This window comes from Anser brachyrhynchus (assembly GCF_964034855.1).
Source record: "Anser brachyrhynchus genome assembly, chromosome: 19".
NCBI lineage: Eukaryota > Metazoa > Chordata > Aves > Anseriformes > Anatidae > Anser > Anser brachyrhynchus.
In genome coordinates this window covers 9,669,692-9,696,801 of record NC_137712.1, presented here as the reverse complement: position 1 = coordinate 9,696,801, position 27,110 = coordinate 9,669,692, and the positions used below count along the sequence as shown (strand labels likewise).

The window sequence follows — 27,110 nt, the reverse complement described above, 5'->3', positions numbered from 1 at the left end:
GAAGGCTGGACCAAACTGTGGGAAAGATACAGCCCCAGGAAAGCCCCCCGCCTTGCTGCCCCTCTGCAGCACAATCCCACCCGCCCCGCACGTGGGCCGGTTTGCTTGCTGTCGAACAAGCAGAAAGCCCATCATCATCTGTTCTTTTCAAGAACGTTTTAATTTCCAAGGTTGCTAATGCATTTGTGATGAAAGGCATTTTATGGCCAGGAAATTAATTTGGGGGCTGTGTGCCTGCACATTCTGAGGTGATTACGATAACTTAATTAGACGGTGCGTGCAACGAAGGCCTGGCAGCGAGACGTGGGAGCGCTGCTGCTTAATGCTGGAGTGGGCGGAGGCTGGGACAGGATGCAGCTGGCCTGGCTGCTGGGGACCTGCTGGGACCAGCTGGGCTTGAAAGGAAAAGGAAGAGCTGGAAGAGACTTACCCGGGCCGAGCTGACGGTTGTGGAGGTGAAGTGGCTGCTGGAGGAAGAGACGGTGTCACTGTAGGACATCATGGAGTAGGAGTCGGTGCCGATGCTGGGCCCCGAGGGCTGCCGGGCCTTCATGGACTCGATCTCTCTCTTCAGCACCAGGTTGTCGAAACGGTCAAGGTCTTGCGGGGAGATCACGCCCCGCACCTCTGAAAGCAGTGAGAACTGGGCCAGGCAGACAGACAACCAAAGAGAGGTTGGAGCATGACCACACTCCAGGGCACGTGAAGCCCTATCCTCCCCCTGTTCAGTGGTGGCAACGAGATGCACGGGCAGGTAACGAAGGAAAACGTTCGGTCCTGAGCTTTACCAGAAGCTCCTCTGCCACCGAACACCAGCTTGTGCCTCCCATAACGTCCTGCCCCTGGATTTCACTCTCACACCCTCACCCTCGACCCTGTGCAAATACCTGGAGGTGCTGAGCCACGCCGTGACGATGGCTCTGCTCAGGCCGCTGGGAGAAACTGTCCCTGTCCCCAGTGCAGAGCTCACCTTAGCGTGCGTGTTGAGCAGCTCGAAGAGCGCCATGACCAGAGCATCCACAGAGATGTTGCCTTCCTTGTACTCATCCAGGTAGTACCCCATGGTCGCTCGCTCCTGCTCGTTCAGCAGGTGCCGCGCTTGTTCCTCCAGCATGACTCGGGTCTGGTTCACCATGCTGCTCAGCGTTACCTGCGAGCCCGCCAGGCCCCGGTAAAACACAGGCTGCGGAAGAAAACTGGGGATTGGATTTGGCCTGAGAAGTGAGCTGGTGAAAGCAGCAAAGTCAGGGCCCAGAATTGCCCCCATGCCTGAGCTGTGTGCCTGTCAGACTGCTGCTCCCACATCACCTGCAGCACGGCTGGCAAGCAGGATGGGCAGGGGGATGCCAAGGACCAGGGGCAGCTACCCCTGGGGGCCACCAGCACAGCCACTCAGTGTCACTGCTTCTCTGAGTAAGGAAGCCACGAGGTTAGGCAGCTCCAGCTGAATAAACAAACCAGCTTCCCAGCTCTGTTCGGCAAGCACAGGCACTACCCCTCGGCCAGCCATTGATTTAACAGCAGGCTGCATTCCTTCCTGGCACAGCTGGGGGAATGGGTGCCATGAGAGCAGGCAAGCTTTCCATCTTGTGCAAAATGCATCTTGTACAAAATGCACAACTCTCACTGCAAGCTCAAAGCAGACTTTGGTGAAGAAAGAGCTAACGGACCCAGAGGAGTCCCAGGGACAGGGATGTCTGACTGCAGAGGCAGTCCGACAAAAGGCTTTTTTCTTTGGGGAGGATTTCTAACAGAGGAGGTCCTTGCTGCTCCCCTCCCCGGCAGCGTTAGCAGTCAGCGTACAGATATGGAGCCAGAAAACATCTCGACTATCCTGGGGACACTGAAAAGAGTTGAGGCTGGGGAGCATGTTTTGCCAAGCAAACAGCATAAAGGCATTATCAGTGCAAGCCACCTGTGAAACCTCCTGGCTTCATTTCCATTTAAAGGGAGAGCACTTTGCAAAGGGCTGGCTGGAGAAGACAGGCTGATGTGGTGCTGCAGGCACAGCCCCGGGCAGGGCCCTGCTACCCTCGTGCTGCGGGGTGGGAGAGATCCTGGGATGGGATGGGATCCCCACGCCCTTGCCCCCGTGTGTCATTGCCCGTTGCCCCTGCCCATGATCATCCCCAGGCTGGAAGGCTCCACACAACTGGCCCAGCAGTGGTACAGGAGAGGGGGTTCTCGTTACACCAGGCTTTGTAGAAATAAAACTAGCAAAGCGAGATAGGCAGGAGAAAGGCTAGAGCCAGCTAAAAGGCAGCGGTCCTCATAAACTAACATCCCTTTTACCGCCAGGAGCACACAGCCCTCCCTCCCACAGAGAGATGGCTCTCTTTTTCACAAGGCACCGGGGGGGCTGGCATCTCTTACCCTGGCTGCCGCCTCCGCAGCGTGATCGCCCGCTGCCCTGCGAGGAGGGAGAAGTTGAGTTAGCACCGAGTGCCATATGTCCATCAGTCGTCTCCTGGAGCAGTCATCACCTGAGGAGATCTCTTATCTACTCTTCTCCCTGTACCCATAAGCTAATGGGGGAAAGCTCCCAGCCTGAGAGACCAGGGAAGGAGCTCTGAACGGCGCAGCAGCATACTGCCCAGACGTGACCCACCTTACAGGGTGCTCTCTTCTGAGCAGCAGACATGAGGGCCACCCAGCTAAGCACCAGGGGTGCTCCCACAGACAGCTGGCAGACACATCGGGCTGCCAGCATTTCACCGGCAAAGGACACGCTGCTGCTCTACCCCACCCTGTGTGGCTGCACGTACCCTACGGGATCCCTGGCAGCCCTATTTATTGCATGGGGTGTAGCAGGCACCTACCCTGCTGAGTTGACCAGGGTCTCTCCGATCTGGGAGCTTGCTATCCACCTGGTCTCGTCCACGGTGGTGCGGGCGTGGGGCAGCCTCCCGATGTCCTTCACAGTCATGATGAGGTGGCGGGAGGACTTGAGCAGCTTCACCGCCTCGTCGTGGGGGATGCTGAGGAAGCTCCGGCCGTTCACCTCCAGGATCTGGTCTCCTACCTGCAGAGTAAGGGCAGGGTGAGCCCGGCAGGCCCTGTGGGCATTGCTGATAGGAACGTGCCTTCCTCTTCCACTGAAGAGGAGCTATTCACTTCACACCAATGCCAAACCAGGGCTACAGCAATTGGAGAGATGAACAGAGATGAGGGAGAGGGTCCAAGTGCTGGTGGCTGGAGAACAAGCCCTTAAGCCAACAGCCAGTAACGGGCCAGGCTGTGAAGCCTGAAGGAGCCTATTTAGGATCCCAAGTCAGACCAATCTGCCCAGTCCCCTCCATTAACTAGGTCTGCAGATCAGGCTGGAAACAGTCCCCAGAGAATACAAAGAAGTCCAACCCACTCCTTCCTTCTGAGCTGGGAGGCCAGGAGCCATCTGCAGAGGCTCCAAACCCCAGATCTCTGCGTGCAGCCCCAGGGGCTCGTTCTGAGTGTCTCACCACAGCCCCAGCTCGGTCACTGGGGGAGCTGGGACAGCCGGGATTTCATCTCTCCTCTCCCCCCGTTTCCTCCCCAGCTGCTCCTGAGAGCTTTCATCTTGTGGCCACAGCCTTTGTTGTACTCAGGGGCCTCCTGACAGCCTGGCCATGTTCAAGGCACAGCATTCATCTGGAAGATTCTCCTTCATCCCAAGTCCCCTTTTTCTTTGCTTCTAGGGCATGCAGTGCACTTCTCACTCCCATATCAAAATCCACCCTGTTCCTGATAAGCCACCTCTTTGAAACTGCTCCTTCATATCTTTGCTTAACCATAGGCTTCTGCTCAGCTTTTGTGAAAACACAATCTGGTTTTCTTTATGCTGCGATACCAGCAGAACAAGATAGTTCTTTAAATAATTCACCCCCATCTTGGAGGAGAAAAGGGAGAGAGCGAAGTGTTTCTGAGGCTAAAGTAACAGCACAAAGAGTCAGTAGGAACTTTTCAGCTCCGTCCATCTCACTCTGCTGCTGCTGGGTCAAGGAAGCCTCAGAGGACTGGGATTAATTCCCCAGACTCTTAAATTTACTCCGGCCAGAAGCCACAACTCACTGCTGCCAAGCTTACTGCTGGCGGGCTGCGGCTCTGCTGCCACCAAGCTTCCCGCAGCGCTACCCAAACTTCATAGGGTTGAAATAAAGGACACCAGGACTACCACCAGCAAAGCTCCACTCGACACGGAGTACACGAGAGACCCGGTGACTGTTCCAGCAGAGAGGAAGCCTCTCCAGGCCCTAGCACCCAGCAGCAGGGCCAGGACGTGCAGCACGCCCCCTGCCCTCCATTTTGTGCTGCACCTCACGGGGTTATAGGGCCGCACCGGCTGCTCTCCAGGCCCAGCGCTGCCGGCTGAGGGGCAGGGGGCTGCAGCAGCAGGACTGGCACACGTACAGGCCCCCTGCACACACACACTCCTGCCCGTGCTGCTAGGCCTGTGGCAGCCAGTTCAGCCAACAAGAACTGGCAGCTTCAAGGCTAGAAGGACCCAGAAAGGCACTTCCCAGGGACCTTTCCCTTCCGCCAGCGATCACAAGCCTGGCGCAGAGCGTGACAGCAGCATTGTCCCTGGGTGAGAGGGGCCCCAAGTGTACCAAGGCCTGTGGTGTGACTGGCACCCCGCAGCCCCCCGAGGGGCGATTTTATGAGAAATCAAGTGGAGAGAAGGGGAAGAGCAGCTGGTGGGGAGTCCCAGGGTGGCCGAAGGACCACGGCTCCGTGCTCATCTCATGAGCCACCTGAAACCACTGCAAATCGCATGCCCGGAGCCCTACTGTGGTGAGTATTTCACAAGCAGAATCTGGCCCTGTCAGCAGCCACGTTCAGGGACCGATACCCAGCACCGAGAGGCTGTCCCAGCTGCCGTGTAACCAGCCAGGGGCACAGGGCACAACCGTGAGCGCTACCCAGGGCCTTAAGGGGAACACAATCACCTCAGCCCGCGGGGATTCTGACCCCAGGGCTCACACCAAAGCAGTGGCCACAGCCCGGCTCCACGTGCCCTTCCCATACTCCACAGTGCCGTGGTCTCAGCCTCCCGTTTCTGCCAGTTTTACGTATTTTTGTGGCACCAGGAGACCTCCCCCACAGGCTGCTGTAGAGCAAAGTTGGCTTAATAGCAAAGAAAACCACAATTACCTTAAATTATGCTCCTCCCAGCAGTGCTCGAGGGGAAATTGCAGCAGCCTAATTGTTATTACATTTTGCTTTGTTTTCTTTTGAAATGAGTCTTGAAGAAAATTCCAGATGCCTGTTACAGAGGCCCCGGGCCTGTTCTCCCTAGTGGCACCCCAAACCCACTGTATGGCACTTGTGCAAGCATTGCTAGGGCTATTTTAGGGACCACAGAGGCAGTTTCCAAGTGCCGAGGATGCAGGGCAGCTTCCCTCCTTGCTGCCTGCACCGATATCGGCCATCAGACCTCCACAGTGGCAAGCTCCCCAAACAGTGCTGGCACGAGGTGGGCATAAGACCAGTTATTGTTGGGTCAAAGCAAGTGGCCAAGAAGGGGAATTTGACTCGCATGGCCAGGATGTAGAGATTAGAGCCCTGGGTCTCGGGTCAAACGTGAGAAAAGCACTTGGGCTGCCACCTCTGCAGCTGGCCCAGAGTCCAAGCCAGGGCCTGGTAACTCATCCCCAGACAGATCTCTGGGTACAAGGGCAAAACCTCTCCTCTTCTCCTCTGCCCTCTCCACAGTTTGAACTGGGATGGCAGAGCTTTTCAGGAAGAAATAGTGGGAGGAGGAGGAACATGCAGGGCAAATTCCACAGAATTTGCTCCTTCATCTTTTAAAGGTCGTGGCTGGGTGTGAGCAAGCCTCAATGGGGACCTGCGTTCGTCCCTGTGTCCACAACTGAGCCTCAGCAGGCAGGTCGAGGTGCTGCACAGCTCAGGAAAGCCTCCTGACTCGTGGTCACCATAAGGAGAGCTGTTCCCGAGCACCGTTTGGCCTGCCAGGAGACCTGTGCTGACCATGTCGACTCCTCCAGTCTCAAGCTCCCCTGCTCTGCTCGTAGCCAAAGCAATGCTTGGCCTTGGAGGGTCATTCATGAAGCTCATTTTGCTCCTCTGGCCTTGCAAAAATAGATGCAGAGCTAGCGATGGCGCAGGGTCTCCCTGAGAAGCCACAAAAAGACAAAAGGAATTGGAGAAGCTGAGGATTACTGAACATCTGGGAGGGGGGAAAGAGAAGGGAAGAAGATCCTAAGATGCCTGTAGCGGCAATGTGAGACCAGTCAGGATCTACCAGCACCACTCAGCTATCTGGGTTAGTTCAGACTAGAGGTGCCAGAAGGGGCTGGTAAAGGTGGTCTGAAAGGACCAGGAAGGTGTTTGCAGCTGGCCAAGACATGAGTGATGCCTCTTGAACAATAAGAGCAGACACAGGTGAGGGACTACAACCAACAGCTGAAGGAACACTGCTGCTCAGCGTGCAGCTGTGATCTGAGAAGGATCAAATAAGCATGCAAAAGAAAATCTGCGATAGGAAAGAGTGGTAAGAAACATCTCAAGAACAGTTCTAAAACCACTGTACTGGAGATATCCACGTGAATGTGTGACCTTGCTGTGAGTGCATTCCCTGGTACGTCCCTGCCTGCCCAGCAAGGAGACACAGAAAGGAAAGCTCCAGAGAAGGGAAGTGATGACTGGTGGCGATGAAGGTGCCTGTGAAAGGACAGATTGTAAAGATTAGGCCTGTTAAATTTAGAGAAGAGGTGATGTGTGGGGACTTGATGGAGCTATATAAAATAATGCTGGCAATAATGAGAAGTCAAGGGCTCTTGTCTGCCTTTCCATCTGATGAAAGGACACGGGATGCTGAGTGAGGCTGGAAAAAAACTGAGTGGAGAAAATAGGAAAGGAGCTAGAGCAAAGGCACCAAGCGCACCCCAGATGCACCAGAGCTCAGTTCTGTGTTCAGCCCTAACCAGCCACCTCAGGCTGAGCTGCCTCATTCTTCTGGGGACATCTCCTTCCTCTGTGACGTGCAGAGGGGCTGGTGAATAGAAAGGGCTGTGGCAGCCCAGGACAGCCCAGTCTCCACCACCACCACCGTCAGGGCCTCTGCATTTTGGCCTCAGCATGGTTCAGCCAATGCCCTCTGCTTACTGTTTTTGTAACCATGATTAATGGGTCAGCTGCACAGCTAATAATGCAAAAGAGATGTTGGAGATGAGAGAGAGACCCAAAGTCAAGCCTGGGCTGATGAAGGGCTGATGAAGGCCCTGAGCAGAGGGAGCATGAGGCAGAGGCACTGCACCAGCTGCTGCAAGGCGCTGCGGGAGGCATGCTCCAGGTCCTGCTGCACCTTCTTTCTCCTTTCCTTCTTTCTCCTCTGGCTCCAGAAAGGTTCTCAAAGCAGCAGCCCCTGCAATCAGAGCCATCTGCTCTTGGCTTGCCTTTCCCTCCTTTGACTTTCCCTGTGGAAGGACAAGATGCAACACGAGGGATGCGTTGGATTTGGCAAGGTCATGATCAGAGGATGGCCCCTTGCAGTGGCTGGCAGGGAGAGCACAGAGCAGAGCTGTGTCAAGGTGCGATGCTCACACCTACTCCAGCAGGCTGCGGAGCAGAGACCGACTGCCAAAATCACATGCCAGGGATGTGAAGCTTCCCTGGTCTGAAAGAAAAGCAGCCTTGCTTCTATGAACCAGCTGCAGGAAGAGCCAGAGGCACCAGCTCCACCTGAGCTGATTCGGAGAGACCCAGAAACAGGGAGGGAGGGAGCCGAAGAGAAGGCAAACCCCGCAGACAACCACATTCCCAACCACCAGACAGCAGAAATATCTTAGGTTCCTTTCAAGATCTTTTCCAGATCTGTCAGCTTGAATCCAGCAGTCAGAAAATTGCTGACCACCAGCATAACAAGGAGGGTGGATTATGGACGTGACTAAACTGCCAAGAGAAACGCACCCAGGTGTAATGGCCATCATCTCCCAGGCCGCTTTAATTTACTGGGCCGTCCACTGGAAGGGATTTATTTTGCTGCTAGCACAGAAGGAGCACTGGGCTCACTGCAGCATCAAAAGAATGAAGACCCAAATTCGATTAGATACGTTTATTGTAATCATGAATCTTTAATAGTTTCCCATATCGGGGATTAAACTTTCATGATTTTTTTGTTCAAGACAGTTACACAGATTTAATGAACCATTCTTTAGATTTTTCTCCTCAAGAGCCGGCCAAAAGGAAGCTGGCAGGGAGACCAGAAGGGGCCCTGGCTGAGCCACGACGTCTGTCTGTGTCTTCATTGCTTTTTTATCATTTATTCTCCCTGGTTCTCTGTGGCTGTCTGTTCTCGTGTCCTGTTAGTGCGGTGCCCAGCACCAGACCACCTCTGTCTGGTGCTGCCTGAATATTAACAAGGGGTGAGAAGAACCTGCCACGAAATCCTTGGATAAGCGAGCACCTCGTGCAGGGGAAAAAGACCTTGCAAAAATAATTGCTGCTGAAGGGCAGATAAGGAATCACTGGACAGCCTAAACGACTGCAAATCAGCCTATCTAATGACACACTCCTATTAGGGCAGAAAAGGATTTTTGCTAATTAACATCGATATCTTTTTTTTTTTCCTCCAGAAGTCAAGGACAACTGGGAAGGGAATAAAAGAGTGCAGAAATGCAAACAAACCATCTGTTAAAATAAAGGTTGACTCTAGCAAATTATTTGCTGTACGCGCAGGTCCTGACCGGCACAGAATAAAGGAAGAAATAGTAAGACACAAAAAAAAAGTTGTAAAAGAACATGCAGAAAAGCTATTGCCCTGAACGTTTCAGGGACAAGTTTTCAGTGGTGCTCAGCAAATTGTGGGGGGATACTGAGGATCCAGTGTCTGATCACTTCTGGAAATGGGATTATTTTCACTTTCTAGAGAAATATCTATCCTGAAATGCAGGGGCCGAACATAGCGTGCAAAAGGTGACCACAGAGAAGAACCGATCAGAGTTGAGAAAAACCGTACCTCAACGACGGGCCTGGCCCCTTCTCTTTCTGGAGACAGACAGAATAATACGGTAAAGGGAGGTGCAGTCAAGAAAAGTTAATGGAGTTAAGACTAGGGCTCTGATCTCCTCAAGCCCCTTAAAAATGATAAAAATTGGCTCTGGGAGAAATTCAGTCACACAGATAGAAAACTAGGTGAGAGATTTTAAATATGAGTTAATGTTAAATGACACCAAATTGAGCTGGGAATAACAGGGCTAGCAGGATGCCAGGCGGTTTGGCACCAGCACCAGTCTTATTTAATGCCACTAATGGGCCAGAAGAGAGGTTAAATTACCCTCACAGACACCACTGAAGTAGAAGGAATCTCTCTCTAGCACAAATAATTAACGAAAGCAGACCTTAAGAAATTAAAAATACGGGCAGGAAAATGTATGAATCAATCTACCAACAGCTGAATAGAGACTCGCAGAAAAATAAGGAGGTGCTCAACTGCCCCAGGAGGGAAGTGGTCAGGGCAGATGATCCGCGTCGAATGAGGCCACCGCAGGCTGTTGGAAGGATCAGACAGATCCGGGAGCAAGGCAAGAGAGCAGCATGTGCCAAGTGCTGTCGGAAAACATGTTGCTTCCCCCAAACACCTTGCAGTACAAATACAGGGAGCAAAGCAAACACAGACTAGAAACAAAAGCACACAAGATGTCTCCTGGGGTTCCAGCGCTGCTGCGGGGAGGTTTCTGGTGGCCTCCCAGCAGAGGAGCAGTATAAGCAGCGACGTGTCCCCACAGAGGGGACGTCTTCGGAGAGGCTACACCTTGCACACCACAGGCACGCGCCTCCATAGTCCATCTCTCGCCTTACAGCTTATTGCCCATGAGGCTCTTTTTTATGTTCTCTTTATCAGTATCTTTATCTCTGCGCAGACCTCAAAATGTGAGCCACTGTTCAAGGGACAGCTTCATGAATGTCACTGCTGATGCAAAATCACTCACGTCTTCTTATTTATAGTCCCTCTCTCTACTTCTCTTGTATGAGAATATATAGGGATTGTGGCAGCCTCCTTCTACCCCAGCCTTTGTGCTGCAAACTCAATATCGAGCTGTTTGCTCAATGAAAGCTACCTGAAATCTGCTATTTCTGATGTAAAGGTCAAGGAGAGAACAAAAAAAAACCGCCTAAAAAAACATCCTGATAAAATACAACACTAGGAAAAAATGAATGCGGAAGAAATCAGGATGAGCAGAGCCCCAAGTGCCAACAGAACAAGCTCACCTCCCGGAGGCATCGCTGTGTACGTCACGAGGGAAGGGCAGAGCTGAAAGCAAACAAGGCTGGCTCACGCTCCAACTCTGCAGCCCTCTGCCACCCTGCACTTCTTCAGCCCGGGAAATTGCACTGAAGCAGCAAATTTTCAAGCCCGCCTGAAGAACGCACTGTCCGAAGTCTCAAGAATGAATAAACATACAGGCCGAGGCCAAGAGGGCGAACATTTAATTACTGACTGCAGCGACGCAGCCTGCTTGCTGCTGGCACCGGCACAGCGCTCGGCTGGTGGCCGCGGTGCCCAGACAGCGTCACCTCGGCCTGACGGTGGCAGCGGGGCTGGTCTGTCCCCCTGTTTCTGCAGGGGGGACGGGCAGGTTATAGCTTCGGGTCTGAGAGCAGCTGCCTTGGTTTCAACTGGTTTGACGTTGTTTTATTCGCCCTTTAATCAACATTTAAGGGAAATTAAAAAAAAATCCCAATACAACATTCTAAAATTCTGATTTGGTGCCATGGACACAAGAAGGCTTCCTGTTTTCTTTTTTTTTTTCCCCTAAAATTAAAGATCTGGCAGAATCAACTCAAAAAAAAATCTGGTAACAAATTCAGTATTGCCAAATCTTTGCTTTCCTTTTTTTTTTGAGCAAATATTGTTTTATGCAAAACAATGTCTTGGTTTCTTAGTCTCATCTTGCTTGTCCCCTTGCCCCAGAGCATCTCTTCTCCCCACATGCTACTTAAAGGACACTGGTGTCCAAAGGCTTCTGCCAGGACAGTACGAGGACTGGCCCCACCCAGAGCAGCCTTAGCTACGGCTACGCAAAACAGGGCAGAGAAGTACCTGAAAGGAGAAGATAAACGCATGGATTTATGTCAGAGATTCCCTAAAATCCCTGTCCCCCACTTAGGCACCATTTCAAGAGGCTGGAGTTCAACGGTACCACCAAGGCATCCGTTGCTGAGCTCCAGGGCTGACAGCAAGTTTCCCAAGGTCACTGTGAATCTGTGACAGCAAGGAACAAACACCAGGGCTCAGAGACCAGGCACCACATTCGGCAGCCCATTCCATGGGGTTTTATTCTCTGCCCCGTTCCATGGGGTTTTATTCTCTGCCCCTAAGCACTGAAAAGGGCTGTGGTTAATTACCCACTGACAAAACACTTCTAATGGATGTGGTGAGCAAGAGACATATCCCGACATTGGAGGAAGGAGCAAAACCCTCAGGTGGATCCTCTGCCTGCGAAATCAGCAGGAACCTTTCCACCAACTCCAGCCAGGCCGGGCTGAGCTCTCCCTGAACAGAACCACAGATTTTCTGTTTCAGAGAGCAACGCGTTACCTGGCGATCGCATTAAGCCATCAGTTCCCTCCTCGTGGTACCACATGCCTTGCACCACCACCTGCAGTAGCACAGGGAGCTTGTGGACGCAGTCTACACCCAACTGTGTCTAACAGCAGAAATTAAAAGGCCTTTCTTTATCTCCAAACCTCCAAGCGGTCCTCAATCTATAGCTTGCAGCATATACAACTCAGGGGGGAAGTGTGCGTGCGTATTTGAAATCACACAAAGCCTGACGTTCAGAAAAGCATCAGCCTGCTGGCGTGCACAGATCAGCAACTAGCAACCAGAACAGCAAGGACAGAGGGATAAAGACCAGACAAGCAGAGGCTCCAGCGTGCAGCCAGCGCTGCGGCACGGCCCCTCACACCGACCGCACGGCGCGCAGCGTGCCGCCCGCCTGGACTACGTGTGCATGTGATTTTTGTCTTGCCTTCGTGGCAGGCACAACAGGAGAGGCGGAGGGCTGGCCGTGTGGTGCTGCTGTGACTTGTCTGCCTGCATCTCGCAGTGCTGGCTGTCTGAGCCCACCGACTGGCAGACTGAGAGCAGGAAGGCAGCGACGCACCCCGTGCGGCGGGGAGCGGGGTTTGGGGCAATACAGAAGCACTGCACGTGAAACAAAAGGAAACAACCTCAGGAAAACAGTGCGACTTTTCCCTTTTCCTGCCTTTAATCCTTCTGGCTTTTGGTGTTTGTGAGGTGAAGTCTGACCCTGTGGCACAGGGACAGGGGACAAGCACGTTTGCTTCCAGACAGCTGCTCCCCTGGCTCCGCAAAGCGACCTAAGTGACACACACTGGCTCATGCCAATCCCTCTCCTCTGCTCTTCAGGAGGAAAAATTATCCCATGCTTCTCATCGTCTGTCCTGAAATCCTCGTGCCCCAAGCACTGTCCCTGCAGCCCCTTGCCACCACCTCGTGTTCCACCAACACCCCTGGGGGACGGCGCAGGCGAGGTGCCAGCCCAGGGCAGTAGCACAGATGCAGGACAGGAGGGGGGTCTGCAGGGAGCCTGCAGCAGCAGCTTTCACTCCTTGCTGCCCTGCAAGGGGCACGGCCCTTCACAAGTGAGCTTCCACCTTCCACGAGCCCTCACACACAGGTGCCGTCAGCACCCACCCCTCCCGGGCTGTGTCTGCCGCACGGCCTCAGAGCAGTGCTTTAAAGGACGGGTGAGCAGAGAGAAACACCAAGATGTCTCCTTGGGATGCTCCCCCAGTGACCCTCTCACACGGCAGGGCCCAAATCCCCGTTTCCCTGCTGAGGACCTGAGCCGTTAAGGCTCTGACCCAGACCTCCAAGTTCAGCATTTTCATTGCGTCAAAGAGCTGGCAGAGAGAAGCGGGAGCCTGGAGCAGACAATTAAGTTCAGAAGTGCTTGGATCACCCCAGCAAAGGTCTCCCTCCTTCTCCCGTGTCTATAAAGGGGACCCAAGTGACCTCAGTGCTGACAGATGCAACCGGTTTGTACAAAGCTGTCTGAGAGACGGGATCCTGTCTGTCCCAGCCCTCTCCACCACTGCCCACCCTCCTCACCCCAGCAGCCCTGGGGGATGTAAGTGACTTTGTGAGGCCGCTGGGACAAAGCTGAAGGCTTAGCCCTAAACTGGCCAGGGTTGATCAAGGGAGAAACGTACCGCTTCGTGATGCAGAGAGGGGATCAGAGGGGATTACCCCTCGATATTCAGCAGTCCAGCACCATTGCAGTGGACTGAGGGGACACCAGGGAGTTTAATATCCATCCAGTCTTGACTGACACAAGTAGCAGGGAAAGAGCTGGCTGTAAGAGCCCATGGGACTGCACTGGAGACAGCAAGAAGTGCAGTGAGATTGCAAGGAGCAGGGTCTCTTAGGAGAAAAATGACAGAAAAGAACCTCTGAGTGGTGAAGTAAAATGCTACAGCCTGGAGAGTTTGAGTCTCGAACACACCCCGCCGATCAGCAGCATGGAGATGCACCTGACGTCTAACAGCTCCCTTTTCAACTTATTTTACTGGTCAGTGCTATAGAACAAATAAAAATTTACCCCCAAACACCCTGACCACACACAAATGAGGTCCCACTGTGTCCCATCGTATTCTGAGACCCGGTACAGCAGGAAGGATGGGGGAGCTCTGAGGTGATGCGTGCATTGTACGTGGTGGGATTAAAAAAATGTGTAATAAAAAAGAGATGTAGCATCTTGCTTTGCAAGAGGTCCATGACAAAACTGTATCAAACTCTGGCCTAGAGCAGTCCAGCCTCAGAAGGGCCCAGACAACCCCTCAGGAACCTGCTTGAGCATGGAGGGTGCCTGCCATAACCCCAAGTCACACCAGCTCTTAGGCTGCTGACTGATCGGCTCTGCTCCAGCCCCGAGGGTGAACCTGCTGCTCCGGCTTGTTAAGACACGATCCTTGCAAATGACAACGCTGCGGGAGGAAAGTGGCACACACCTGTTCCCACTGCAGCAATCCTGCCCTCCTCGCACGGCGGCAGCTAACCGCAGCCCTGCAGGCGGGCTCGGAGCTCCTTGTGCAGAAAACGAGCTCCAAACTTAATGGGTTTGGATGCGAGACGCGAGGAGAGGGCACAGGACCAGGAGCTTTAATGGAAAACTCGTCCCTGCCAGCTCAGGGAGGTGAGAGTGACTTCCTTCACCTGCTAGGTCTGTGCTGCAGCCTCAGGTACCTGTACCGAGAACAACCCCAGGCTGTCTCAAGGGGGAGAAATCAGGCAGGGGGTGAGCTAAGGCAGAAGGTGGGTACAACCTGCTCCACAGGCCGTAAGGCTGCACTTCTTTCTGCATGACAGCCTGACTCCCTCAAGCCGTAGTACCCAAAACGTGACACCAGCCTGCCCTGAAACACCACCTCCAGAAACACACCACTTACCTCTCCACTGACAGCCCTGCAGAGCAGGAGCAGAGGCAGCTGTGTGCCAGAGCCCCGCGCCTGCAGCCCTGGCCGTGTGAAGCTCTCCTTCCCCCCCCAGCCTGCTCTGGGGTCGCTCTTACCTTTAAGCCTGTGCTCTCTGCTTCGGAGCCTTTGTCCACGCCGGTGATGTAGATGCCCAAGGAATATTCTGCCCCTCCTCGGATCATAAGCCCCAGGGACTTCCCTTCGTTCAGGACCAGATTGACCTGCAGAGGAGGAGGAGCAGACGCTGAGTGGTGTCCGGGAGCTGCACCTCAGCTCCACGCTTCTGACAGACTTGTCCATCGCCCCATCTAGAGGAATTGTCGGGGTGGCTGTGGCTCAAAGGATGCTTTGGAGGCAAACGGACCTGCAGGGAGGGCAATGCCCTGTGCGCCACCAGGGGACAGCACGACCAACCCCGGGGCAACAGACGGGGTGATACTTCCAGGGGACATTTTCCAGCGGGTCATGGAGAACTTGCAGCACCCGTGATTTGGGTTTGTTTTGTCTTTTCCTGTCTTTCAATGACTCAGGGACTCAAATGGGGCGGATGGGCTGACCCTGCTGGGAAGGCGTGGAGGACGGCAGCTCTCGGAAAACTTGGAAGAGAAAGAAGGTGGCAAGGCCCAGGTGACAAATCCAGCAGGAGAGCACTGCAATGGCAGGAGGTTAACGTGAAGGAGGCATGAGACAGCCGATGTGGAGGAGCAATGTTATTCATGGAGGGGTCTGGGACTCAGGGAAGGAGACGCAGCTCAGCCACGGACCAAGGCCGCTCTGCGGGCTGGAGCCCAGCAAGGGGATCAGCCAGACAGGGCACTGCCAGCACCGCTGGATGCCAGTGCTCCTTTCTCCTCCCTATATTCGACAGAAAACCAGCCCTTAGTGTTAAGGACTAAAAACATCAACCGAAAAAACAGGCTCTTGGTTTTACCTATGGCAAACACCTTTCACATCCAGGAGCAGCTCTCTTAGCTGAGACAAACCCCCAAAGCACCGCTGACACTGATGGAGCGGTGCTGGTCTGCGCTGGCTGCGAATTCCCCCTTGCCCTGCCTGTGCCCTGTGCAAACATGATCACACAGTAATTACCCACAGCCATCCCGGCTGGGAAACGGCCCAGCTCGACTTTTCTGCCCTTCTCTCACACAGCACGACTGCAAGGGGCTGCCCCAGAAGCTCTCTCCCTGGAGGGAGGGCAGAGAACAAGCAACAGAAAAACTGCTCCAGCGAGGACTTCGTTGCAACTGCTTCACCAAGGAATACCATGGAGGAAGGGACGAGATGTCCTAGCCCCAGCCTGTCCTGCTGCCTGTCCCTGTAAAGGACTTCGGGGCTTGCAGAAGACCCAGTGGCACTCCTGCAGCTCATGCCTGCAGCAGGGGCAGCGCCTGACTCTCCCCATCAGGGAGCAACCAGCAACCAGGGCCGCAAAGTTGATTTCCCTTCCAAATCTGGCCCTGCCTGTACGCTGTGGTGTTTTGCTCCCAACCTCCAGCTCAGGCTCAGGACCTGAGCAGAAATGTGATGTGCAGGTACTGAATGGGTCACCCAAACACCCGGGCGTGATCCGGTCACTGCTGGAGCAAGCAGCACACCCTCGTGTACCTGAAGCCTCGCTCCTACAGGTACCCGTGGTCCCCTCCATCTCGCTGCTAAACCCACCAGGACGCCTCGCCCGTCCTCAGAGCATCCTGCACAGAAGGCATTCAGGAACCCTCCGCACAGCCACGTGCCTGATTATCTCTCATTAATAACGCTTGGGCAGATGTTCCACCTGTGCTGCTCAGGACACCAGCACATACCACAACAGATGCTCAGCGCTTTCCGCAGCGCTCCGACAGCAGCAGCACCGTGCAGCACCCGAGCCGCCGTCGCTGATGCTGCAGGGGTCCCAAAGCCACCAGCACCGCCAGCTGCCCGCCTCCCACCTCCCCTGCCCGCAGGGCCTGGTGGTGGATGAAGGTTCGGGTGAGAATTTAGTGGGAATAAGCAAGCCTGTGTTTAGCTCCCGTGGGGGCTCTCAATTTAAAACGGCCTTTGTGCAGTCACCGCATGACATTTTCTAAATTAATAACTCCAGGTTGTTGGTGGTTTTTTTTTATTTCTCTTTTGTCCCAAGTTTCAAGCCGATTCTGGAGAAAAGCAGACAGCAGGAATAAAAACAAATGGGAAAAGCCAAGACGCATTTCATTCTGGCAGAAACAACCAGAACCAGGCCTGCTTGTGAACGGGTTTTTATATCTAAACTCTTCAGCCCAGTCAAATCAAAAGCTTTCACGTTTACCTGGATGGGAAAGTCATTTCCAGCTTCAGTTCATTAATTAACCTGCCTTTTTGGAGGACACCGCATTATGCAGAGAATTCAGCCCAGCTTTAGGGAGACTGGCAATGAAAATCCTTTTTATCTGGGTGGTAAAGCAGCCGCAGGACAGAAGTCTGCCTAGGGACTGGCAGGGAGTAGGAGCTGCAAAATTGTGTACTTTACGACGTGGATGCCAAAACAGTTCCTGCTTTTCCATGCTGGGATCACAGCCGGCTGGAAACTCCACTAATGCCTCATCAGCTTGTGCTTCGTGGGGCTGTGGGCCAAAGCTGGGGTGATCCCACAAACACGCCACCGCCGCTCTCAGCACAGCACCCGCTGCTCGCACTCGGTGAATGGCTGTGCCTCGGAAAGCCGGGCACGGGAGCTGTGAGAAGTTATCCACCCGCATCACCGCCCTCGTCTGGGGCTGCACAGAACTGAAATCCCCTGGGTTAATCCCTCACCTGCTTTGCAGCGCACAAATTGCTGGAAACAATTTTAGGATTGAAGCATTATAAAGGAACCATAAAGACACCTTCATGCTCCAGGCTGGAGAGGAAAGCTGGCAGACTACCCACCCAGCAGAGCATTTGCCTGCCAAAATCAAGGGCAGTTTAACTTTTTTTTTTTACGTGAAAATGTTGCTCTGATTGAACTATTACATTACAGAAGTTTCACTGTGCTTTTTAAACCAAAAGAACATTAAACTTGTCCAAAATCTTTCTCTTTTCTCTCCGTTTGTCCTAACAACATTCAGGGTTTCCCCCCCTACTAGAATTTCTTCACCGCACCATCGCCATGCATTTCAAAAATTCCCCAACTTTGATAAAAATACACGTAGCAGCAAAGCACACAAAACCACAGATCAGGGTAAAAATAGCCTGGTACTGGCCACACTCCCCCTCCGTGCATCCCTGAACAACAAATAAATTCACCAGCACTGCGCTAAGGCTAGCAACGCAAGCAGTAGCTCCGTATCAAGACATTTACATTTCCTTTTAACACCGCCCGAGGGATTTGGAAGCTCATCTCCCCACCCCAGTATCATCGGATTGAATAAGAGATACTCCTTCAAAGCTGGGGTGGTGCTGAGAGAGCTAGTTTATGTTCACACACGTACCAGGAGAATCTAGTCCTCAAGAAGCAGCAAGTGGAAAGCAATGAATACAGCCCCGAGCAATAAAGGTCTGAAAGACCTTCCTCCCTGCAAGCTTCAGCTGTGTGGTTAAAAAAAAAAAAAAAAAAAAAGCATCACTTAAAAATGTTACTGCTGGCAATCCCTGCAAGTTGGGTTGTTGAAGGCTTAATTGCGTTTCTTAATCAACAACTACCTACGCCTCTCCAAATAAACGCTGCAGAAATTGCAAGAGAACCTCAGGCTGCTGGGAAAGCATCACAACAGCAGGGGCTGGAGGAAAAAACAACTCTGAAAGCGTTCGGCTTATTGACAAACAGCAGATTTAGGGAATAGCCGAGAAATGAAGCGAGCGCACACAGGCAGGAGGCTCGGTTTGATCAGACGGAGGACAGGCGAGGGAGGCAGGAAGGAGGCGCAGGGAGATGGCGCTCCAGGAGCCAAACCCAGCGATAAGCCGATTGCCAGGATGAAGCCCCTATCCCTGCTCAGGGGCTTAGGGATAATGGGGGAGGCAGTTTGCGGAGTTTCTCAAGGGCCTGCTGCCTCCAGGAGGCTGTCTGCAGGGACGGGGCCTGCCACAGACACGCTGTGAGGCTGCCGCTGGGGTTGGCATCGTCACACCGGCTCCCCCAGGCATGGGATGGTCCCCAGCCATTGCGATGCCCTCCGAGGGCACCTCTCCTGCTCCTCAAGCCCATGCTGCAAGCATGGCCACGGGGTGGGACGGGGGCTGTGGCACAGCTGCAGAGCACGGTCCAAGCCGTGCTGTCCCTGGGGCTACATAGCGCTCACCTCCTCCCCTGTGCCTCACCAGGGCCGAGGCCAGCCCTAGGCTACCCCTGCACGTACAATGCGGCATTTGGAAGGTCAGGGACACAATTTTAATCTCAATTTCAGCACTGAAACATCTTCCTCCTGCTGCTGCAGGAAATGAAGAAAAAAAAAACCACATAATCGATAAGGCGTTTGCTCTGAGTTGATTCTTGCATGGGATTTCTTTTCTCCGGGTTTATGAAATTACCTGTTGACAGATTCAATTTTACCATTAGAAAAAGCTCTTTCAGACAAGAATTGCTCTGCATCGGTACAATTCAGCGCACAGCTGCGTGACAGACGGAGGAGGTTTCACCCGTGCCGACAGCTATTTCCATGCCATTACTGCTAACACACGACAAAAACAACACTTAAGGGGGCTCGCGGGGCTCATCTCCCCTCCTGCTTACGGAGGGAACCCCACCGGCTCATGTCTGGACATCGTGCCGAGGTGCGAGCCCACCTCCCACGGCTGAGCGGTGACACCTGGCGCAGGGGGACGGGCAGGCCAAAACAGCGGCACCACACGACGGTCTCCAGGCCGGGCCATCCACCCGGCTGCTGTTGAACCCCACTGGGGCTTGTAGTCCCCATGGCTTTGGGAACAAACATCACTTTTGGGTGTTGTTTCTGCTTAAAGTGCCTGTAGCGAAGGACAGCACCCCGGCATGGGTTGACCTGAGGGCCGTGCTGAGGTGAGGCCTGCCAGGGCAGTGCGGCCCAAGGCAGAGGGATAATTTTTACCTCAGGGACCGAGGGACCAGCCACCCATGGCACATGCTCAATCTCCACAGAAAACCTGCAGGCAGGTGGGGAGGTGACCACGAGTCGGTAAGTAGCCTGGGCAGGCCTCTAGCCACAAACCCAGCAAGGTCAGAGCAGGCAAACAGCAGGAGAAGCAGGGAGCTGTGCTGCTCCGCGCTGAAAACGTCATCACAACCCAAGAGAAAGAAATCTGTCCTTATCTCTCCTGCATCTCTTATCCTTCATGCTCAAGTAGTCACCATTAGCCTCCCGAAAGCATTCAAGCCACACAATGTTATCACAGATGTATTTTTTCTTTTTGTTTTTTGCTTTCTTTTTTTTTGGTAACAAACATAGCTACTTTTGAATACAAAATTGCCTGGAGGCAAAGAGAGGTTCTCATTCTCTTCTCTGAATATATTTTTCTTTCTTTTGCTGCACCGAAAGCATAAAGGAGTAAGCAGCTCCCTTGGCAATCAGCACATTAGAGCAACAATTCAGCTGATGAAATGGCATTTCTCGGGGAATTAGCAGTGCAACACTTGCAGAGCATTTCGTCTTCCTCCCAGCTGAGCAGCACCTATGAGTTTTTGCTGGCTGATGGTTTCCAAAGTGCTTTTAATGAAATAAGCTGTTGATCCCAGAAGAGCATCAATGACAATTCACAGCATAAGTGGTTTTTGCTGTTGTCAAAATCCCAACGGTTTGAGCCTGAACAGATCATAAACATTAACCTGCTCTGAAACGTGGGGTGACCACTGCAAACAGGTCCCACCTCCCCAGTAAGGAGTTTGCTTCCTCCATTGGGATGCTGCCGAGGGACTGTGCCCTGCCGCTGTGTCTGTCCTGGAGACGGACAGCTCCAGGAATGTCCCCTGACCTCTGCAGCACCGCTAGCTCTTCATTTCAAACTAGCTACTGCCCGCCATCCCTGGCTACTTCACCTATGGGGAAGATGTGCACAGAGTGCACAACAAACCCACTCATTCTGGCTGCAGGGAAGGCTGCCTGTTTGTGACCACCTGAAACTAGTAATAGGGAAAACTTGGAAATACAGCCATCTCTTCAACCTGGCACAGACAACGTGAACATGGACAGCATCAAGATTTGCAACAACTTGCACAACCACAGGTGCATATGTGCCAGCACCTCCCTCATCCCTCCGTTCCCATTAACTCTTGCACCCCTTGTGCCTTCTCCTGACATATTATTCATACTAGGTCAGGACTACACTGAGTGACTGACCCAGGTCTTAGCATCCACCTCCTGCTTGTCCATTCAGAATAGCTCCTGACCCAAGCTGCGTTTTGGCCCAGAACCCCTGCCTGGAAAGGAGGGTGAAAGCAAAGTCAGTGGACAGCCCACTGGTAGCTTCCCAAATCCCCAAAACAGTTCCTTTCATAGCCAAAAGCAACGGAATCCCAGCGTCCATGCAAAGATCCGAAGCCAAGGGTGAGCAAAGCACCAGCAGTGCTGGCTGCCTTCTGGGCTGAACCTGTGCTACAGCCAAGCTCCCCGAGGAGGTGAGCCTGCCGGTGAGCTGAAAGCCCCCCCAGCCTGGCCACACACCGCTGCAGCCCATCTGCTCCGTGCCTTCATCCACCGCCGGGTGCCCGCCGCGGGATGGCAGGCAGCCACGTGCCCGTCCCTCCGCCGCCAGACAGATCGCTTACGCTGTCACACGCACGCCAACAGCAGCGGTTTCCATTTCAAGCCTTTTGATAATGAATGCTCCTGCCTGCAGATAAGCAAACTTGTTAAACTACGCTACAAAATCCATCCTTTCAGCAGGAACAGCAGCACTGGGGAGAAAGGTAGCCAGACAGGGATATCTCTATTGCCTGATGAATGCAGGACACCTCCAACCTCGAATTTAACCTTGCAAAAGCTGGAAACATCTCCTTAACCACTGCAGCACTGCAGGTTTACTGAACTGTAGCAAAGCATTAACAAAGTTCCTGGTTTACATCCTCCTGCTGTAGGGCTGAAGCCTGATCTCTGCCCATTTTCCCAAACAGTGCCTGCTAGAACGCTTTTGTGTATGTGTTCCAGGACATTCAGATCGATTAGCAATGGGGGGTGAGGGGTGGAAAAACCCCACTAATCCCCAACCTTTGCCTTAGGATGTAAAGCCATCCAGAAATCAAACAGCCCTCAGGGATACCTGTCAATTCCAGCTGACTGGGCTGAATTAACCAGGGATACGTTGCATTTATTTGCATGATATTTGTGAACAGAACAACCCCATTTCTAACAGCAATATATAAACAAACACAAGTGGAAAAGAAAAAAGCTAGAGGCAGACCGCTCCCCTGTTCTGGGGTGTATTTTCATCTCTCAGTGGTGCACAGAAATGGCAGGACAAAACAACTCTGTAAATTCATGCCCCGAAGCACATATTCAGACCAATAACATGCAGTCACACCAAACAACCCCTCTCAAAGCCACCGGCCAGGTCAGGCTCTCCTTGCTGCCAGCCAGCCTTTGATCACGGTGGGGCTTGCTTTCACTGCCCCACATCACGTCTGGAGGAGCCGAGGAGCCAAGGGCCAGGCGCAAGCTGCGTCGGGCTCCCAGGACTGGAACACCACCCAGCCCACAGCTGCTGGGAAAAGGAGGGTAACGTGGCCAGTGGGGCCTGGGGGGTCAGATGGGAACAGCAGTGGCAGCTGTGATGTGCCCCAGAGGAGTGATGCCAGGAGAAGGTGGAGTAGTGCCTGCTCTCATGGTCCAGCACTGCCCTCTGCATCAGCTCTTTACAAACCCATTTCTGTGAGCTTCAAACATTTTCTGCAATTGCAATTGACTCTTCCCAGTTAATAGAGGGGTGCTCATGCCCTGCCCTGGGATCAATGCGTGATCCTCCATTAGAAGGACTCAAAGGGCTGTCTGCTTGCCCAGACTGCAAGAAGGCAGTGCCAGGGAATGGAAGAACAAGCACAGATTTGGGAAAAGCCAGCAACAGCACCAGAGCACAGCTCAGAGCGAGGACAGCCTCTCCTGCACACCAAGGTCCTGCAGCCAGGCTGAGGCCAGGATGGTGCCACACTTGGAGCTGGGGGCCCTCGCACTTTGGGAGTGAGTTTGGGCAACAGCATCCAAGCCATGGATGCTCTTAGAAGTTTAATGTGGCCTTCATTCAACTTGGCTTGAATTCACTTCCGAAGCAAATGAAGCTACGGTAATTAAGGCTGGTTTAACTTGCAAAGTTCATTCATTTTCCTGTGCACCCCCAGGATACAGCTTTGGCGAGCCTGGGACCAGAGCAGCAAAGAGGAGGGTGCTTTGGTCCAACGGCAGCCCATGCAGCACCAACCCTGCCAGAGAGCCCCGCAGCACATCTCCCTGGAGATCAGACGCTTGGGAAGGGACTCACACAGCAGCAGGCTTCTGAGCATCTCATGTTGTTACACAGCAAGCTGTAAAGGAACGACGTGCAGAAACACCTCCTATCTGCAGCTTCAAAGAGCCTCTGCGTGCTCTGCAGGGGCTGTATCAAGGTGACACAGAGTGGTAGGGGGTGGGGGACACCAGCAAGCTAGCAGCAGTTTCTCTTCTTAAAGTAAAAATAATGTGCCCTTCTCCCTTGTGGCCCACATGAATATTTCATCAGCAAACTGCCTCATCCTGAATTAGATTTTTCCCTCTCTGGCTGAGTTGGGAGGCCCCAGCTTACAGCTTTCCAGGCTGAGCTGAGGACATTTGGGGCAAACAATCAAAGCGCTGGGGGCAGCCAGAGTGATCTCAGGATAAGCAGAAGGAAATATGTCGAGGCTTCAGATAACTCCATGCCTTTGGGCAGCAAGTGCCCCCACTCACTCGTATGACAGTCCCACGAACACCACAGAGGCGATACCATCTGCTGGCACGGGACAAACAGGTTCCCTATCCATCACTGCTGGGAGCAGCATCTGCCCCTCCAGCCCATGCCCCAACACGAGGGCATCGAAGCGCTGTTCCTCTGCATCTGCAACAAGTCTCAAGGTCTCTCTGTGCACAAGAAGCACAAAGGAGAAGAAAACTAAATCCCTGAGATGAGATATTGCACAGTGAACACACAGTCAGGTGGCTTTGCTTATTATATGGCCTATCTCAAGGGATGATGGGCTCACAGTCAGAGAAGAGGACTGGGAATGAGACATGCTGATATGCTTTCTGTTCTGCCACAGGCCCCGCTGCAGTGGTCCACCCACCACTGGCCAGATCCCGCCAGCTCCCCTGGGCACCAGTATGAAAACTGTTCCCTTCCTGCTCCGTTTTCACTTGCCAGGGCTTTGCACGGGCACTGTCCAGGCCCCTCCTGGCTCTGCTTGCCTCTCCCCAAGCAGAAAAGTATCTGTTTTATTTTATAGCAATTTTGGAAGCAGTTTATTTATTTATTTATTTATTTTTACTTAGGCAAACCTGCCAAGACACCCAAGAAAGCCTGATGGAAACATCTGAGGAAAGATCTGAAAGGCCAGCAGAAGGACAGTAATGCACGCTGGGATCCAGCCCTCCGCACCCACAGGCCCTCCCGACCAGAACAGAGGGTCAGTCTCCCACTGACCATAATAGCAAAGGGCCTCGAGCCAAAACAACAACCTGCTTGGGAAAAGTCTCACAAGCAATTTCTCATTTAACCGTCCTGACAGCACTCTCACTGCCAGACAAGTCTGCGTCTGGACGGCGCCTCGTCTCCAGCTCAGGAAGGATTATGGGCTCAAGTTGTACTTGCATCAGACGGGACCAAAACCAATCTGTCTTGCCTCACACAGCTCCCCAGTGGAAACTGAAGGAAAGCTACAGACCCGGGGGGGAGAATGGGACACGGCATATTCTGCTATAAAGGCTGCCCCAAGGGAAGCCAGAATATGGCACTCGCACGGGAACAGGTGACTGCGGACGGGCCTGCAGGGCCGTGGCTGCCCCCCCCGCTCACCTTTTTCTCATCGCCCTCCTGCAGGAGCTGGAGGTGGCTCCTCTTCTCGCTGTCCTTGCGCAGCGAGCTGTTCTGGTGGTGCGGCAGGCCCAGCGGCGGGGACACGCTGCGGCCCTGCGGGTCCACCCAGGTGTAGATGTGGTTGGTGACATAGCCCCCGGGGATGCGGCCCACCGAGTGTACGGACAGGTTCAGCTTCTTGCAGCCTTTCAGGACCTGGAAGACAAGCCAAAGACAAGAGGGGGTTAATGCCCGCGGAGGCAAAGGACGACCTGGCTCCGGGCTATGGAGTGACACGGCTTTGTCTTTCCTTGAGGGTGAAAAATCTCTGTCAGTGTTTGCAGCATGGCTTGAATGACTGAGCTACATGAAAAGCTAGTGAAAGATCTGGGATTTTTATATTCTCTCGAACTACAGCAGGACCCAGGCCATGTTGCTGCCAACAGAGGAAATGCTCTCTCCACCAGCCAGGGAGAGAGCAGCTGAAGCTGAGGCTAGGAGGCAGGCTGGGCCGTGACATGCCTAGGGGAAACCGCGGTGTGGACCCAATCCCACACTGAGCCTTTTCAGCAGCCTCAGAACGCGGTCAAAGCAGGACAGGGATCGTTGCTTGGGGAGAACAGCACCGTTGGTCCCCCCCAGCCTGGTCCCAAACCCCATCCTGCCGTCAGGAGTAGGCGCTGCTTGACAGTGCACCCAGAAATTTCGCCTCTCTTGCCATTTCGTTACCAGCTGCCCTCCCAGCACAAGCAGCCAATTAACGAGTACACTCATTAACAAACATATATAAATATGTATAAGACAGCACGCACCAAGATGGCCTTGAGATCCAGATAAGGCCATTTGCAATTGCTCCTGTGACTCCCCAGCTTCCACTGCGAGGAGCTGACAAAGCTTTTATCAAAACACCATTAACATTACAGGAGTCCTCCCTGGGGACGGCTGTAAGTGCTGATCCCTTCTGAGGCCTTGGCAACATCAGCACTCAGGACCTGCTCTCATAAAGGAGCTGCTTTGTTTTCTTCCATACGTGCATCCTTTCACTGAGGTGCCCCCGCAAGGTCTCCTCTCCCCACCGAGCAGAAGCTGCCAAGCAAAGATCGTGATGGGGAAGAACAAACGCCGGCAGCTCTTGGGGAAGGAGTAATATCGTCAGTAACGCCGGGCTGGCCGGGTCCCAGCTCTGACCTGGCACCGCTCCTGGTCCTCCCTGCCAGAGCGAGGATCCAGCTCGCCAATTCCCCGTTCAGCATCTCCGTCCTGCACCGCGGTTTGGCTGCCGGTCGGTCACACGCTCCCAAGGTCACCGCGTGCCTGGAGAGCTGAAGCGAGCACCACGAAACCAGCAGCCCCAGCAGGACAAGCGCAGAGAGCTACAACAGCCCGGGCTGCTTGCTGAGCCAGCCCCCATCCCTTTAGCTCCCCCAGACCCTGTAGCACAGCCAGGGGTGCTGCTTCGTCCCACGGCAAACTCATCGTGCACCTCCCAGGCTACCCGGACCACCAAGCTCTGCCACAGGTAGGTCAGCCTTTCTGAAGCAGACAGCGAGCTTTAGCTAACTGGTACGCACAACCAATGAATCGGTCTTTCCAAAATAAGCAAACCAGGAGACAAATCCCTCCTTGTGGCTTCACTGGGCTCCATCCTGCCAGGAGTACCACAGCTGCGTCCCTGCACTTTTACACCTCGCTTCTCACCATGCCAGCGGCAAGCACCGGGTTCCCCTGCCCCACCTCCGTGATGGGGACTTGTCCCAGCCCTGCCACCAGCTGCCACCCTGTCCCAGCAAGCTCGCAGAGGCCAGGCTGGCTGGCTGAGAGCAGAGCAGCACGCCCCAGTGCTTCAGGGCACAGCTCGGCTTCCCAGCCCAAAGCCTCGCACACAGCCCTAGGACACCGCACCCATGAGCTGTGGGTGGCAGAGTGGTTCTCACCTGCCCTACAGCCACCAGTGCAGCGTGATCCCTGCTTTCTGTGGGGAGCTGCGCCCCATCTCCTGTCTCGTTGTTCATTCATTCAGACTGGAGCCATTTCTATGAAATCCTCTTTTAAGTCTGAGTAATGCTGTTTATGTAACTAGGTACCGAGACGGCAAAACAGCACTGAGAGTCCCACGAGGAAAACCTCGTCTCTAAATGAGGCTGCAGCTCCTCATCAGGCACCAGCAAACAACGAGGACAACGCCATCGCACCAAACACACGGGGTGACCAAGCCACGTCCCGAGGGACACAGGGTCCGGTCCCCGCTCCACCCAGGAACACCAGGTGACCCTATCCACTGACACCCATGCTCCCACCCTTCTGCCCCTCTAAATGAAAGAGGGGGCTCTGCATGCTCTGACTGGGGGCACTCCTCGCCTGGGTGTTCATGCAGCGCCCCAAAGCCAGCAGCTGAACGTCGGTGCAATTTAAATAAGGAGCAAATGGAAATACCTCAAGAGCTGCGGCCAGGCCAGGCACACAAGCAGGGACCCCATTTCTTCCCTTCCTCAGAGCACCCATCCTGGCAGTGACACGGGAACCGAAAATAACCCCGCGGTTTGCACCACACAGCACAGGCACCAGGCATGGGAGAAGGCAGCAGGCGCAGGCAGGGCTCAGCACCAGGACGTGTCCCTAGCCCCAGGAGCTCCCGCCCTGCCTGGGCTAATGTCATCCACCAAAAGCACAGGACAGCAGGGCTGTTCTCTGCAGACACAGCAAACGTTCCCATGATGAGAGGCCAGAAATTTACGAGGGACTTGTTA

General features: G+C 53.7%; 1 protein-coding gene across 2 annotated transcripts in view; it reads right to left on the bottom strand.

Annotated features, from left to right (window-relative positions):
* Positions 1-27,110, bottom strand: part of WHRN (whirlin) — a 50,240-nt gene that overhangs the window by 10,612 nt on the left and 12,518 nt on the right. For both annotated transcript variants that reach the window (XM_080561584.1, XM_080561585.1), the window contains exons 2-7: positions 24,364-24,579; positions 14,538-14,663; positions 2,820-3,022; positions 2,374-2,410; positions 971-1,183; positions 431-643 (exon numbers count right to left, since the gene is read on the bottom strand). In XM_080561584.1, the coding sequence (XP_080417710.1) occupies positions 431-643; positions 971-1,183; positions 2,374-2,410; positions 2,820-3,022; positions 14,538-14,663; positions 24,364-24,579 (1,008 nt within the window). The remainder of the gene's footprint in view (positions 1-430; positions 644-970; positions 1,184-2,373; positions 2,411-2,819; positions 3,023-14,537; positions 14,664-24,363; positions 24,580-27,110) is intronic.